This window comes from Heterodontus francisci, chromosome 31 (genome assembly GCF_036365525.1).
Source record: "Heterodontus francisci isolate sHetFra1 chromosome 31, sHetFra1.hap1, whole genome shotgun sequence".
Classification (NCBI taxonomy): Eukaryota; Metazoa; Chordata; class Chondrichthyes; order Heterodontiformes; family Heterodontidae; genus Heterodontus; species Heterodontus francisci.
In genome coordinates this window covers 20,646,020-20,662,846 of record NC_090401.1, presented here as the reverse complement: position 1 = coordinate 20,662,846, position 16,827 = coordinate 20,646,020, and the positions used below count along the sequence as shown (strand labels likewise).

Sequence of the window (16,827 nt, the reverse complement as noted above, 5' to 3'; positions counted from 1 at the left end):
ATTGGTAAATTATGGAACAATAATAAGTTGTGCATTAATTGTGGGCTTTAAGACAATGCTTTCAATAATCCAACCCATCAGTGATAACACTCTCACTTCTGTGTCAGAAGGTTGTGGGTTGAAGTCCCACTTCAGGGACTGGAGCAAGTAATTTAGCTTGACATTCCCAGTGCAGTCCTGAGAGCACTGCCATTTTTCAATGAGACATTAAACCAAGGCCCCGTCTGTCCTCTCAGGTAGACGTAAAGATTCCATGACGCTATTTTGAAGCAGAGAGTTCACCCCAGTGTCCTGACCAATATGGGGTCTTGCTGTATGCAAATTGGCTGCTGCATTTCCTAAATTACAGTGACCACACTTACAGAAGTACTTAATTGACTGTAAAGTGCTTTCAGATGTTCTAAGGTCATGAAAGGCGCTTGAGAAATCTCAAGTTCTTTCTTTCGATGAGTGTTTTTCATCCTTTTTCTCCCATCTTTACTATCATGAGTGCTCTACTGCTGAGAGGTTTCACAGCCTTTTTTCCAGGCCGATGTTTAAAGCACAGCATCAGCAGTCATTGGGAATTGCCTGGCTGACTTGTCCTTTGAATCTCTGCTCATTCTCTGTTGGAGGGCAGTTTCCCCAGCACCCTGGCCAATGCTTAAAGACTGATCATGGGCAGGAAGCCACACTGCAGTGCACTCTGCTTCAAACATGCTTGACTAACCCCAATATATCTCTCAATTTACAGCAGTAATTACTGAAATAAACACCTAAACAAGTATTTCATTTACCAGGTTTATGCAATTAAAAATCTTGAGTCTCGTGCAAGTCTGCTGTCAGTTAAAGTGTAAGCCACACATGTAAAGTATGTGATATGTCCATCATGTGTAGAATCAAAGAATGTTATATAGAAACATTGAAAATTTACAGCACAGAAGGTAACCATTCGGCCTATTGTGTCTATGCTGGCTGAAAAATATCTATCCAGCCTAATTCCACTTTCCAACTCTTGGTCCGTAGTCCTGTAGGTTATGGCACTTCAAGTGCATAGCCAACTGAGATTTTATGAGGGCTTCTGCCTCTACTATCCTTTCAGGTTCCTGACCCCTCTGGGTAAATAAATTCTCAACTCCCCTCCAATCCTTCTACCAATTACTTTAAATCTATGTCCCCTGGTTAATGACGTTTCTGTTAAGGGAAGTAGGTCCTTCTGATCCATTTTGTCTGGGCCCCTCATAATTTTGTACACCTCAAATAAATCTCCCCTCAGCTTCCGCTGTTCGAAAGAAAACAATCCCAGCCTATCCAATCTTTCCTCATAGCTAAGATTCTCCAATCTTGGAACATTCTTGTAAATCTCCTTTGCACCCTCTCCAGTGTGATTACATCCTTCCTGTAATGCAGTGACCAGAACTGTACACAGTGCTCTCGGTGTAGCTTAACTAGTGTATTATACAGTTCCAGCATAACCTCCCGGCTCTTATATTCTATGCCTTGGTTAATAAAGGAAAGTATCCTGTATGCCTTCTTAACCACCTTATCTACCCGTTTTACTTCAGACATACACTCTAACTTCCTCTATGCTTCTCAGTATCCTGCCATTTATTGTGTATTCCCTTAACTTCTTGTTGCTGCCCAAATGCATTGCCTCACACTTTTCCTGACTGAATTCATTGGCCACTTTTCTGAAAACCTGACCAGCCAATGATCTTGATCTATAGCTTTTTTCCTCATCATCAACCACATAGCCAATTTTTGTATCTGCAAACTTCTTAATCATGTCCCCTACACTTAAGTCCAAATCACAAACAGCAAGGGAGCCCTGTGGAACCCCATTGGAAACAGCCTTCCAATCACAAAGAAAAACCCGATCATTACTCTTGGCTTCCTGCCACCTCTGCCACTAAGCTAATTTGGGATCCAACTTGCCACATTCCCTTGGATCCCTTTTGGGCTTGTTGTAGAATAGGATGTCGGATAGGATAGAAATAGGCCATCAAGGCTGTACTGGTGTTTTCCTCCACATGAACCACTTAGTCAAATCCCACGTGCTGGATTGCTTCCCATAACACTAAAATTCCTCTTTTTGCAGCAGCTACCCAATTCCCGCTTCAATCCACTTATCAATATATTGAAAAAAGGACCAAACACTTAAATTACAGAAGCAAGTGCAATTTGACACTGGCCAAAGCACAATGGTACTAATTCATTTTCCTAAATTTTCAAAATGAGAACAGTACCATTTAGATATTTGAAAAAAAAACACGACAGATAATTTACTGACAGACATTCTAGAGACTTTGGCACCTATGCAGCCTGCAATGAACCTTCTCGAAGAGCAGTGAACTAAAGGGACCTAGAACGCTTACTTTAGTGTACTGGGAGAAAGGTGAGAAGTGAAGTTCCATAGCACATACTTTTTCTGCATGTATTTTACAACAGCCTGTGCTTGAACCAATGCACACACCTGTCAACAATCACTAAATGGCAGAAAACAATTCTCCTGTAAGTTGTAAGATACATATAGACTTAAGCAGTGGTCTCAGAGTTCCTGCTGCACTTTACCCCATACTGACACCTGTTATCTCAGGCATGCTGTCATGAGGAGGAGGAGCTTCCACCTGGAACATTGAATGGATAGTCATCCTGGGTCATTCATACAGATGTCCCAGTGGGCAAAGGTCTAAGTGAAGATTTTTTGGCACGCTTATGTGTGGGCCTAGATGGCAAATGCTGGCAGGTTATTTGACCTCAAGAGACATTCATCACAAGCAGCTTCATCATATCCTCACTCATGATCCACACAAATGTACTTCTAACAGTTCTGGGCACCACACTATAGGAAGGAGGTGATTGCACTGGAGAGGGTGCAGAGGAGATTCACCAGGATGTTGCCTGGGCTGGAGCATTTCGGCTATGAAAAGGCTAGGGTTGTTTTCCTTAGAGCTGAGAAGGCTGAGGGGGGACCTGATTGAAGTACACAAAATTATGAGGGGCATGGATAGGATAGATAGGATGAAACTTTTTCCTTTAGCAGAGGGGTCAATAACCAGGAAGTACAGATTTAAGGTAAAGGGCAGGAGGTTTAGAGGGGATTTGAGGAATAAATTTTCACCCAGAAGGTGTTTGGAATCTGGAACACACTGCCTGAAGGGGTGATACAGGCAGGAACCCTCACAACATTTAAGAAGTATTTAGACGAGCACTTGAAATACCATAGCATGCAAGGCTACGGGCCAAGTGCTGGAAAATGCGATTAGAATAGTTAGGTGCTTGATGGCCAGCATAGGCATGATGGGCCGAAGGGCCTGTTTCTGTGCTGTATAACTCTATGACTCTAACTGAGATCATTGGATAGTGAAAACTGTGATCAGATTTTCCCTGCTTTCAGCCTGTTAATGTGGAGTCCCTTTCTACTCGGCTCATTGCTGCCTTAGCTTGGATCTGATAACTCAATATAGAATAAACAACAAATGCAGGATGTTCCTATTTTGAACACCCTTGTGGTACAACATCGACCCACAGAGGATTCAGGAAGCTAAGTGAATGTATATTTACAAAAATCTGTAGGTCACGACCTGAGAGGGTGTTGCAAGCAGATACAATAATAACTTTCAAAAGAGAATTAGATATGTACTCGAAAAGGAAAAAAAAATGCAGGGCTATCAAGAAGGAGCAGGAGAGTGGTACTAATTAGATAGCTCTTTCAAAGAGCTGGTACAGGCATAATGGGCTGAATGGCCTTCTTCTGTGCTCTACGAGTCTATGCATCTTCAAGACAAACATGGCTATGAAATACCAAGTTCATTGCGTTGAACTGCCAACATGCCAGAAGCAACTGGAGGCACTGAACAGCCCACTCAAAGGGCCTTCATATTCCATGGCACCAATTCCAGGGGTGCTATGGATCCGAATTCCGTGTCCCTGATGTTTTCAGTCTTGCTGATGTTGAGTTGCAGAAAAATCCCACCTCATCCATGAAATTGCTCACAAATGTTCCTCCTGACAAAGTGTCACCATAGTAATAGCACAGAAAACATGTTATTGAAGTAGAATAATTTCAGTCCAACCACTATGAGATGCCCAAAATAATTAATCTGATATGTATGTAATTTACCCACCACTGGGAAACTCACATTGTCGAACTACCAGAAAAAAAAATATTTAAATGATTCAATTCCAAGTTTAGATATTTAAAATTCTGTTCATTTTTCTTACATTATACATAGAAATTTAAGTTGATATGCAATAACTACAGTGTTTAGGATAATAGGTTTCATCCCAAAGAAATGCCTACCTCTTGTGATAACTCCTTCGAGCCGAATGATGTTTGAGTGATCAAACTGTCCCATTATACTTGCTTCTGTCAGGAAAGTGCGCTTCTGTTTCTCTGAGCAGCCAACTTTCAGTGTTTTGATGGCCACTGGGAGCTCCCTCTTACTGGGGAGCTTAAGACAGCCTCTGCAGACTTCCCCAAATTCCCCTACAGGAGACAACAAACTTTGTCAGCACATCTACATTGACTACTTGTTTTATGTGGTGGCCGTTGCAGTGTTTTGGTGTGGGCTCAGGATGTTGCTATGCAAGTACTTGGGGGAGGGGGATTGTCATTATGTGTTTATATGGTAGGAATGGGATGTCACTACATGCTTGTCTAGGGGGTGGTGGAATACTTTATTTTTTGTGCGTGGGTGGGGGGATGTTTTTATATGTTTGCATCAGGAGACGAGATCTCATTATGCATTTGCCAGGGTTTGGGTGTGTTAACTTGGGATGGAGGAGGAAAGGGTTGAGGGGATCTTATTACCTGTTTATGAGGGCTGGGGATGGTCCTACTTGTTTCTGTGAGGAGGGAAGGTCATTATTTTGTTGCTTTAGTACAGGGCCATGTTGCTATGAATTTGGCAAGGAGGAGGCAGTTGTTATGCGTTTGCAATGTGGGGGAGGCGGTGGAGGGATTTCATTAATATTTGCTAGAGGGGAGGGGCATGTCCTTATGTGTTGTCCTGGGAGGAATGAGATATCCTGTCATTCTATAACAGGACAATATCCCTGCCTCATACAGAAAACATGAATGGTTTAAAAATAATAATGCACGGGTGAGATTGGAACTTATATGGAGAATCTGTAGACTTGTCTTACATTCTACCTCATTTTGATATCAAAATGTGCCTCTTCACAACAGTATGTGAAATTTTAAGCATAGCTGGAGTTTTGTTTAAAAAATGGAAACTGTGTTAATTAAAAACAAATCAGAACTATGAATAAACTGCCCTTGTTTACATAACCCAGATAGCATAAGTACTTCATGCAAGTTTCAATAAACAAAATACACAATCTAATTGGCTTGACACTCCTACTGTGGTATTGTTGGATCCTCAAATGCTTATTGGTATATGTTAAGTGAGCTCACCCACTAAAGCAAGTAGCAATAATGGTTATGATGGAGCTGTATAAAACGCTAGTTAGGCTGCAGCTGGAGTACTGTGTACAGTTCTGGTCACCACACTATAGCATGGATGTGATTGCACTGGAGAGGGTGCAGAGGAGATTCACCAGGATGATGCCTGCACTGGAGCATTTCAGCTATGAAGAGAGACTGAAAAGGCTAGGGTTGTTTTCCTTAGAGCAGAGAAGGCTGAGGGGGGACCTGATTGAGGTATACAAAATTATGAGGGGCATTGATAGATTAGATAGGAAGAAACTTTTTCCCTTAGCGGAAGGTTCAATAACCAGGGGGCATAGATTTAAGATAAGGGGCAGGAGGTTTAGAGGGGATTTGAGAAAAAATTATTTCACCCAGAGGGTGTTTGGAATCTGGAACGCACTGCCTGAAGGGGTGGTAGAGACAGGAACCATCACAACATTTAAGAAGTATTTGGATGAGAACTGATGGGATTAGAATAGGTTGGCACAGACACGATGGGCCAAAGGGCCTGTTTCTGTGCTGTATAACTCTATGACTCTAATACTTCCTGGGCCATTATCACAGCAACTAGGTGCCTGTCCATTATGTCAGCTGCTTAAATCATTGTAAACTACAGGATAGCAACACATTCAGTCTTCTCAGATGATGGGGTGCATGACACCCAATAAGCTAAAAAGATATGTAGCTTTTCAAATAATATCAATTACTTGGGACATTCAGAGGCACCGTATACTGGTATTTCAATAACAGCAGAAGACAGATTTTGGAGGGATTGCCCCTGGGAACTGTGCCAACTTAGACAGCAGTACTGACAGGTAAATCTGGTACCACTGCTGTATCTGGGGGCATTGAGACCCATCCTATCAGTTTTTTTTTTTGCCAGCACTATGATAATAAAGTGAATGTCATCAGTGGTGCAGTCTGGCATTTTCCCTGGTCACAGGCAAGCTCAGTGCTGAACTAGGCAGAGTTCACAACCAATCGCAGCAGGCACAAGACGTAGCTAGGCTGGTGGTGAGAAGGGCCCTCCCCGTCAGATCCTTCCTGCATGCCCAGAATCTCTCTGCCTCTGCACGCTGCCCTTGAGGTGGCTGTAGTGGGGAAGAGACTGTTGCCTACCTCCTTCTGGAATGTGCCTTTGCAAAGCAGGTGTGGAAAGAGATGCAGTGGTTTTTGTCGAGGTTCATCCCAAGCAGCTCTGTAACACAGGAGCCTGTGCTCTACGGTCTGTTCCCAGGGACATATACCGAGATAAACATCAACTGCTGCTGGAGGACCATCAATTCGATGAAAGACGCTCTTTGGTCTGCCTGAAACTTGCTGGTCTTCCAGTGCAAAGAGTTGTCCATGACTGAGTGTTTCTGTCTGGAACATTCCAAGGTCCAGGACTATGTGCTGAGGGATGCACTAAAGATTGGGGCAGTCACCGCAAAGGCTCAATGGGGAAAGACCACCGTGTAGCGTCCTTCCGTCATAGTGAACCAAGGGGCTGGACCCACGGAAAACCCCTCAGGCTGTATACATCAAATATGGCTTTGCAGTAAAATGTGCATTGTATGTCATACAGTCATACAGCACAGAAACAGGCCCTTCGGCCCATCGTGTCAGTGCCGGCCATCAAGCACCAATCTAATCCCATTTTCCAGCACTTGGCCCGTAGCCTTGTATGCTATGGTGTTTCAAGTGCACATCTAAATACTTCTTAAAATGTAAAATGGAATGGAAGGGTTGTGAGGCAACTCACTCCTGTATTGAAGAAAACTGATTTCCTTTGCACTTTCTGAAATGTCAACTTGGTGCTGCTTTGAACTGTTTTGTAACGTATGTCTTTTTTAATTGTTTTTTCTTACATTTTTATGATTAAAGTATATTTTTGAGAAAAAAATTTGCAGCTGGAGGACCATCAATTCGGTGAAAGACACTCTTTGGTCTGCCTGAAACTTGCTGGTCTTCCAGTGCAAAGAGTTGTCCTCGACTGAGTGCTGCAGACTGGCACATTCCAAGGTCCGGGATTACCTGCTGAGGGACGCATTAAAGCTTGGGTCAGATGCCACAAAGACTAAATGGGGAAAGCCTAATGTCTAAGGTCTTCCTGCCATAGTGAACAGAGGGGCTGGAACCTGTGTAAAACCCCTCAGGCTGTATGCACCAAAATATGGTTTTGTTATGTAACACAAATGTACATTGCATGTAAAATGGAATGGAAGGATTGTGAGGCAACGCACTTTCTGTATTGAAGAAAACTGATTTCTTTTGTACTTTCTGGAATGTCAACTTGGATCTGTTTTGTAATTTTTTTTTTAACCGATTTTTATGAATAAAGTATCTTTTTGGAAAAAAACATTGCAGATTGAATGCTCCGTGCTGAGGGACACTAAAGCTTGGGGCAGCCACCGCAAAGGCTAAATGGGGACGCCTACTGTGTAAGGTCTTCCTGCCATGGTAAACCGAGGGGCTGGAACCTGTGTAAAACCCCTCAGGCTGTATGCACAAAAACGTTTTTTACCTATCTTATGGCAATGTACATTGCATTAAAATGGAATAGCAAGAATTGTGAGGCACCTCATGTTTCTGTATTGAACAAATCTGATTTCTACTGTACGTTCCGAAATGTGAAATTTGAACTGCTTGTAATGTATTTTTTGCAAATGTTTACAAATAAAGTGTATTTTTGGGAAAGAAAATTGCAGATTGAGTGCTCAGCCAATCCATAGTGGTAAGTGATGTAGCTTCATGTTCACTGGATAGAATGGACTTTCTGCAATTACTGAACATAAAGCAAAGTTGCAAATTTATCATGCTAGGAGACCCCTTCTAATTCAGATCTTTCTGCTGACTAAGTGATTTACTCCCTGGGATCGGTCAATCAGTGAAAATCTTAGGGATTACTGTTTTTACCTCTTTGCAAAGGAGTATCTGATCTATAGTCACCGACTCCCTACGACAGAATGGTTGAGATAAACATCTGAGTGGGAAATTGTGCAAACTCATGTCTAAGATCCACTGCAACATCTCCTACTTTCAATCCTTCCCAGGAATCTAGTTCCATAACTCATTCAATCTTCCTTTATCCTTACAGAGACTGGATCTACAATGTTGGTTTCCAAACTGAGGCCCCTGCACCCTAAGGTCTCCTCAAGATGATTGCACCTGGTTTGCACATGATCCGCAAGGCCTTCAGATTTCTGGCTGTTGGTCATCAGATTTTTCTGTATTTATTGACTTATCAGCAGGTTATTTCTATTGCTTTGTAGTCTTAAAGAACACTTGCAACAGCAATAATTTTTTTTTTTCTCTCCTTAGCTGTTAACCGTCTTCCAGAAACAAGGACCAGGATCCCTGGGAGTGTCAGTATTTGCAGAAAACTTGTTGCCAGCTCATGGCTATTTTTTGATGTACCTAGTTCTCATTCCAACTGTTTGCAACCATGGCAGTGTCAGTGTTCTGTGACTGATTTTAGATATATATCTGTTGCCCCCTTTCTCCGTGTTAAAGATGTAATAAAATGGCCAATACCTCCACCAATAACTCTTTCAATTTTGATACAGGAAAGGTCCAGTTCTTTGGCAAAAAGATGCACTGCTTGGATGGGGTCTTCACAAGTTTCTGGATCAATATAGGTTCTTCGACTTGGAATCTTAACTGCAACAAAAAGACAATCGACATTCACACAGAAGTACAGGCAAGCACCCAACATCAGCAAAACAGTGCAATATGTTGGTGCAGGGATCAGGTGTCACCTAAGATTTACTGATCATGCTCTTTACAAACCATAAATAGCTCACATAGTGTAGCCCACCTAGAAGATCCCTCATTAGTCCCTTGACCACATAACATAGGCTGCCACTTCAGTGCAGTGCTGAGGTGTTAGCTGTGACTCAGCAGTGATAAAGTGTGATATAAATGCAATTTGTAGACAGAAAGAACACGTACACACATTGCACCTGTTTCAGTTAAAAATAAGTAACCGCCATTCGCTGGTTCATTCCTCAGGGCAATGCCTCGACCAATTAGAGCTAAGCTACCTGGTTTAAATTTCAAACAAAGCTTGGCAGTTAACTGTTAGTCACCATAACCTGGTGCATTCTCCATGGCAACGCCTCTACCAGAGTCCACTTGCCAATCAATCAATCAGCACTCTCTTCTCATACAGTATAGATTTGTTGGTTCCCTTACATTGGTATTCTTGCGAATTGTCCTGATGAGTACAAGACGAAAAGCTTTGTCAAAATGTCTCTATTTTCAGCAATCCGCAACTTATTTTCTTATTTACACATCATTACACCTTTCTGTGCTTGTGTTCTTCACAGGGCCCACACCATCTCTCCTTAGTTCTTTAACAAGCTGAAGCCCGATTTAACATATATTTCCAATCAAAGAAGGAACTACTTCTCGTGCAGATGCCTCAACTTCCTGACCAAACATCAGCTCTCTTTCATTCCAATCATTAATTCATTTACTTACTTATTTTTAACAGAACAATGTGATGTACCACAGGGCCAAATTTCTTAATCCAGAGCAAGCAGATGAGGTTGGAAAACTGGAGGAAGTCTTCACTTGAAGAAGAGCCATTAGTGAGTAATCCATGTTTCTTCATTCAGCCTCCTACCTGATCTCTATAAACAACAGGCTTGGGGCTTAGCACTCAAAATCTACAATGTCTGAATCAGCCAAGTTACCCTATTTAGTTGTTTCTGCAGGTGAACCAATCATACCTGCATGTCCTACATGATGTAATTAAATTTCACATAGGATCTTAACTATAACAAAAGGACAGCCCACATTCATATTGAGGTACAGAAAAATGGTCAACACACTCCTTAAAGCCCAGCTCTTTGACCAAGCTTTTGGTCATCAGCTCTAATATCTCCTTATGTGGTGCAGTGTCAGATTTTGTTTGATAATGCTCCTGTGAAGTGCCTTGGGACTTTTTACTACATTAAAAGCGCTATATTAATACAAGTTGTTGTTGCAGAAAAATGGAGTGAGGATTAGTTTGGTAACAGGACGAACTACAGGTTTAAATAGCTAGCATCATATTGCTCCCGATAAAAATTCTATTCCAGAAGCCTATTTACTTGAAGCTGGGTCAATTTTTGCAACTCTTCAAAAAGCACAATATGTCAAAAAATGGTATACTAAAAACAACACGTTTGTAGTTCCCGTTAATAACACTAATATCCACAAAAGCTGAACCTCAACAAATAAAATCACTATAATCTCTGAATATTTTTCAATCACCATTTTATCCTCTTTAGTCTATTATTTCAAAATAGTGTGCAACATAATAAAAACATTTAAAATTATACATTTCAAAATAACATGATTAAAGTTCCCTAAACATTGTAAATGGTGCTTTTCAATATCTTCATTAAGTTTCTTTAAAACTTGGAAGCAAAAATGAAAGGACTTTCATTTACGTTGTTTCGTACCATATCCTACAGATGTTGCAAAGTGCTTTACAGCTACTGAGTTATGTTAAAGTGCAGTCACCTTTGTTATGTAGGCTGATGGCAGCTATGAGTTACATCTGCAAGTGCTGGCACACCAGCCAGGTAATGCTATGGGGAGCAGGTTTTGGGTCAGCTGGCAGCCAGGTTGTGCTACCAGATGCATGGCACTTGAAGCTAACAAGCACCATTGTGTGATGTTCTCAGGACTGGAGTGAGGTTTAGCTGGGTTTGGTATAAGAAGTGTGAGACAGAGACTACATGCTGTTGAACATAATGGAGTCTTCTTTATTCTGTTTTTACTTTCACTTTCCTTTTGTTAGCATGTGTGTTCTACAGCAGCTCCAAGTGTATACAGTGCACAATGCAATTTCAAAACACTACACATTGGAGTGGCAATAATCATTAATTGCACTTTCAACTCTGGTTCTACCTCATTTCAATTATGCAAAATACTGCCCAATTGAGAGAATGTCCTCCACCATTACTGCAAACACTTCATGAAATACCACTTCCATTTGACCAGTCATCAAACGGAGTTGGATGCTGGGCTCCTCTGTCAGCTGTCAGCAGATGGTTTTGGCTTCCACATTGGGTTTCTATTTGCTTCATTTGTTTCTCCTGAGCCTTTGAGCCTTTGCAAAGTACTTACTAGTTTGAAATGGATGGAGCGTGCTTCTGTTCTGAAGTTTGCCAATATGACAGGTGCAAACAAAACAAGGTTGCTTATTAGTTGCAAAAGCAAGAAGCCAAGTTGTTCCTGTGGAGTCAATCTTAATTTGCTCTAAATTTAATATGAAACAGATTCCAATGCTTGGCTGACCTCAGCTCTATTTTCCAACTGATTGAAGAGGATCAATAACCAGCATTGGCACAGGTATTGAAACATTTGTGATCACTGTGGTAATCCTTACAAATGTAAACCTAACTTTTCTGCCTCCAAATATGACCTCGATGCCGTCTACAGATCAAGCTGTGACTAAAAACTTCAACTACATGAACAAACGTTTATATGCACCAGATCACAATTGGCCGGGTGACTCTTTTTGATGCAATTCACATGCAGATTGCTGCCTAGAGATGCCTCACATTCAGTGTCTAGACACACCTCTGAGAAATGGCCACTGAGCCGAGGTACTGGACGTGGCTGATGGTCAAGGATCCAAACCTCAACAGAAGTCAGGACAGGAAGGGGAAAATTGGCAGAAAAAGGCAAAAGAGAAAACAGTTTTTTTTTTTCAAATGTACTCTATGGGATTCACTTTTTATTGTTTTCTCTCCTTCTTAGTACAGTTCTAATACATTAAGCAATCTGAATGATTGAGACAAAAAAGAGAGGTACTCCCAGGCTTTGAACAACAGTGCTCTACAGCTACTGAGAATGTTCAATTTGATCAACCTGACCATTTTCCTTTAATGCCTCCAAGAAAAAAGCTGGTTTCTGCTCAATATCTCCCGATAACATCACATTGTGAGCAGGAATTCACCAATCTGTGGGGGGTGGGGAGGGGGAGGTTAAATGCATGAACCTGCATCACAACAGTACAGAATAGAAGTGCACTGTGTCCTCATCCGGCCCTAGCATGGATGCAAATGCCTGCCCAATATTCCCATTACGAGGCCAGAGTCATTTTGTGAACCGGACCTCATTCATATTTGATAGGTGAGCTGCCAGAACTGAACCAGTGCTCACAGGAGGCAAGTCTGGCAGCTCGTCCAGTGAGCCAAGGCAAAACAAATGAGTTAAAAGGGACAGGCAATCAAGGGGATGGGTGGGGGGGGGTGCAGGGGGAGATGGGGCAACAGCAGCAGGAAAATTTTTTTGAGTGGGGGGGGGGGCGGGGGGAAGAGGCAGGAAGAGCTTTCATGTTCGTCCTGGCTGCACAAAAGTCTCAAAGGAAACCTTATACTTTCCTTTTTCTGAGCAGCCCACAATGGCCCACTTTTAAGGATCACTGGTGAAGCAGTTCTGCAGCTGGTAGTATTGGGCAGAATCTGCATGGCACACGCTCGGCCTACTGGTGTCTCAAAATTGCTTCAGAGGTCATAGGACCTTGATTACCATATTGAAAGTAGGTTACTGCCTGAGACAGGCAGGCTCCAGAGCTACCCATGTAAATAGGCCCCAATAAAAATGGCAGCATTCATCTTGGGAGGACGAAAGAGGCAGAAGTTGATCCACTGCCCTCTTTAGCCCACTATTACACCATTCCTCTGAATGGAGGCCATGAAAATCAGGGTCCCATGTCTATTGTTATAAATCCAGTCATTTTCTACATGTGCAACGCTACAGGAAACAAACTGGTATATATAAAAGTCATCTGCTTAACATGTTCAATTTTTCAACCTCATAACTGTCAAAGGATCAAAAGTATTAGAAAGAATGAAACAGAGCCAGTCGTCATTTCCTTCTGGTTTTCCTGATCTTGATAGCTTGATTTCTTTCCCAGGGGCTCAGCCAGGAACGCTCTGCTATCCCCAGAAGATTCCACCAACAATTAGCCCTAGTTGACTTCAGGATGTGCCAATTTAGGTCATTTGTTTTCAAAGTAAGCGCCTGAGCAGTGGTCTTAAAGTGACAGGCCAGGAATAAAACTGAACATGGGTAATTAGCAATGGGGAATAAATGCTAGCCTTGCCACTGATGCTCACATCTCAAGAACAAATACAAAAACAGTAAAATGGGTGGTATCACGAGTTGCTTGCTATACATTGTGACTGATATTCAGTTCCGTTGATTTCAATGGAACACGCCATCGAACGTGTCATATAATGATGACAACGCAATTCCACTCATGTTGTGCCCAAGCTCATGTCCACGTCCAATTTCATCCCTACCATCTCTGTCTCAGCAGCTAAACAGCATGATCATGCCATAGGTACCAGACCTACCCATGGGCAATGCCACGGGAGGTTAGCTAGCACATAATTCGTAACAGAAAAGGGATCATGATCTGATCTCTGGTTTATGCAAAGTTTAAGCTTTGTACTTGGTATATATATCAACTGGAATCCCTCCATTAGATTACGGACTGGTAGCTTCTCACCTCTTAGATATATGATATTCACTTGTGAAGTTATATCAAAATATGATGGTGTAATGTCTGGTATAACGTTCCTTAATCCTCCATGAGCCTGTCCATATTGATCGTGCTGAAGCAACACAATACAGCTGCTCTCATCTTTCCACTTTAATTGTGCTGTGTAGGTCAATGCTCCACTCATATCATCCATCTGTCACCCAATCAATCTTTGGATAATAGTATACTCAATGTTGAACTCGCCACCAAAGGGCACCAACCAGTGTAATGAAGGTGCCTCACTTAGGACCAAATCAAATTATAATGGTCTCACATATGGTGAAACAAATTACCCCTTCTTGGTTGAGCACGTTATAATTTTAACAAAATTGTGCAGGACCAAGTTGAGATGCTTTTAAAAACATTATTGATCCATCTCATTGTTTAAAAGATCCTTTCCGAGCAGCCTGTGATAATAAACTGGATTAAGATCAGCATCGCAGCACTGCATCATTACTATTGCATGAATCTGTAGAGAAACTGCATCTTACAATTTTATTTGTGACACTGCGCCACATTACAAAAAGGACTTTTATCTTCATTAAATAAACTTTTCAGGTTTCTTACGTGTTACAAAAGTTTTCTGTCGGAAGGAACTTTCAATACAACATTCAGTAAAAAAAAAAGGAAACGTATTTAGCAAATGGATTATTCTTTAGTTTGGAAATAAATAACAAATTTAGAGTTTTCTCAAAGTAAGACTAAGTGACTCTTGATTAGTTAGCCAATGGATATCTATAAACCATCATGCATCGCTCCCAATTTGATTAGAATCACGGTAACTAATTGCAGACAGCCATATTTGTGAAGTTCAAAATCTGCAGCCAACTTTAGACAGGATTGCTCACAGTGGCCACACTTAACCTCCTTTCTGGGAAATGACAATGTCAATAGATCCACATTTGGATGGGTTCTAGTAATCACTCATCTTATAGATGCCTCACACAGATATTCAACTGACCAATGCGTCTCTGATGCTTGCAATGCATAAGGTTTGTCATGGTCAATAGTTTCAGACAGCTAGACCTAAATCATTAATGGATTTTTCCCTGTATGGCCTTTGGTTTCCTATTCATAATTACAGAAGAGGTCTTTGAGGGAAGAAATTAATCAAGATAAGGATCAGTCTCTCAGCACCAAAACAGCCTCCTCTTTCTGATATTTTGATAATTTTCTGTCATGGAAATTGTGGTAGGCAGATGAAAGATAAGACACATTTAGGAGCTTGTTTCAGCCATCCTACATTAATTTCCTAGAATCATACAGCACATGAGGCTGCCATTCGGTCAATTCTATTTGTTCCAGCTTTTTCATAGGGCTATTTAATTACTCCCACTTCCCTGCACTTTCCCCATAGCCCTGAAAAGCTTCATTTTCAAGTATAGATCGAAGTCCCTTTTGAAAGTAACGAATGAATCTGCTTCCACCACTCTTTCAGGCCCAACATTCCAGATTGTAACAACAGGTGGGTAAATTTCTTTTGCCCAGTCATTTTTGAATTTCTGACATGAATGTTGGCAGTTTGTACAATACAAACGCTCGATGGAGGGAAGACATAGTTTGGGACTATTAACATCAAAGATTCACATTTGAAAAAACGAAATAGCACTTGTCATAAATTCAGTTTAGAAAAAAATATAGACAACCCACATGCTTATCAGGAACACAGGAACAGGCCATTCAGCCCCTCAAGCCTGTTTCTCTTTTCAATTAGATCATGGCTGATTTGTATCTTACCTCCATTCACCCACCTTGGCTCTATATTTATCGGATGTCCAATTTAAAATTAGTCACTGAGCTAGCATCTACTGCTATTTGTGGGAGAAGGTTCCAGTCTTCTATCACCCTTTGCTTGAAAAAGCATTTCCGAACTTCTCTCCTGAATGGCCTGACTATGATTTTAACGTTAGGTCCCTTGTCCTAAACACCCCCATCGGTGGAAAACTTTTATCACAATCTAGCCTATCAAATACTTTCAAAGTGTTAAAATCCTCGAGTAAATCCAGACATGCAAATTCTTGAAAATGTATTGAGAAAGACACGATTTCTAAGTAAAATTAAGCCTCACTGATCTCGTGAGAGGGCTCAGAAATCTCGGGCTCTTTCACAGAGATTATTTGCAAGCCTGATTGGTTGGATTGCGTTGTGCATGCACGCTCATTTTGTTCGATTATTTGCGCTCATGCATGCGCCTCGACTCCAGAGAGCCAACGGCAGAGGAAATCAAAATTGGGGCCTGCTGAGGCACGCTGCTTTGCCAAGTGCGGAGCCCGAATCTGCTTTACTGCAGGCGCAGGCCTGAGCTGTGCCTGACTTGTGTCGCCTATCCACCTGGCTCCTCGGGCTCCTGTTCAGGGGACTCTGTGCCACTGTCAGTGCTGGTGGGGGTCTGGGTCTGGGCTGTATCTTGGACTTGGGCTCCATGAGGTATTGTCTTCTGCCTGCTGGCAGCCAGCGATGAAAGTGAGCACGATACTGTCGCTGCCAGGTCAACGCTGCTTCTGATGTCTGTCTCACACAGGTTGGGAGGTGAGGGGATTTGAAGGCCCTTCTATTGCACCAATAGCAGCAGTCTGATAGGTTAGACTGGAGATGTATTTCGACGCAAAGCAATGTAAATGGGAGAAGAATTGTGAAAGGAAGTAGACGCTAAACGAGAGTGGAAGTACGCAACGATGTAAGGGTGCAGATAATGGGATGTTTAAAAGTCACAACTGCCAGCTGCATGCAGAGAGATAAAGTGCAGGACAATATCTGACAGTTCTCAAGAAGAGATTGTGTGATTGTCAGCTGCAGGCTGTATGCAGAGAGATAAGTTCACTGATAGTTTCCCAGCATATGATTGATAACTGTCGATGTGATTATAGTGAAAGCCAAGGATGTA

The 16,827-nt window shown here is 41.9% G+C and overlaps 1 protein-coding gene across 3 annotated transcripts in view; it reads right to left on the bottom strand.

Moving 5' to 3' along the window:
* Nucleotides 1–16,827, bottom strand: part of LOC137347086 (ephrin type-A receptor 7) — a 610,086-nt gene that overhangs the window by 45,050 nt on the left and 548,209 nt on the right. For all 3 annotated transcript variants that reach the window (XM_068011156.1, XM_068011157.1, XM_068011155.1), the window contains 2 exons: nucleotides 8,930–9,055; nucleotides 4,283–4,468 (listed from right to left, as the gene is read on the bottom strand). In XM_068011156.1, the coding sequence (XP_067867257.1) occupies nucleotides 4,283–4,468; nucleotides 8,930–9,055 (312 nt within the window). The remainder of the gene's footprint in view (nucleotides 1–4,282; nucleotides 4,469–8,929; nucleotides 9,056–16,827) is intronic.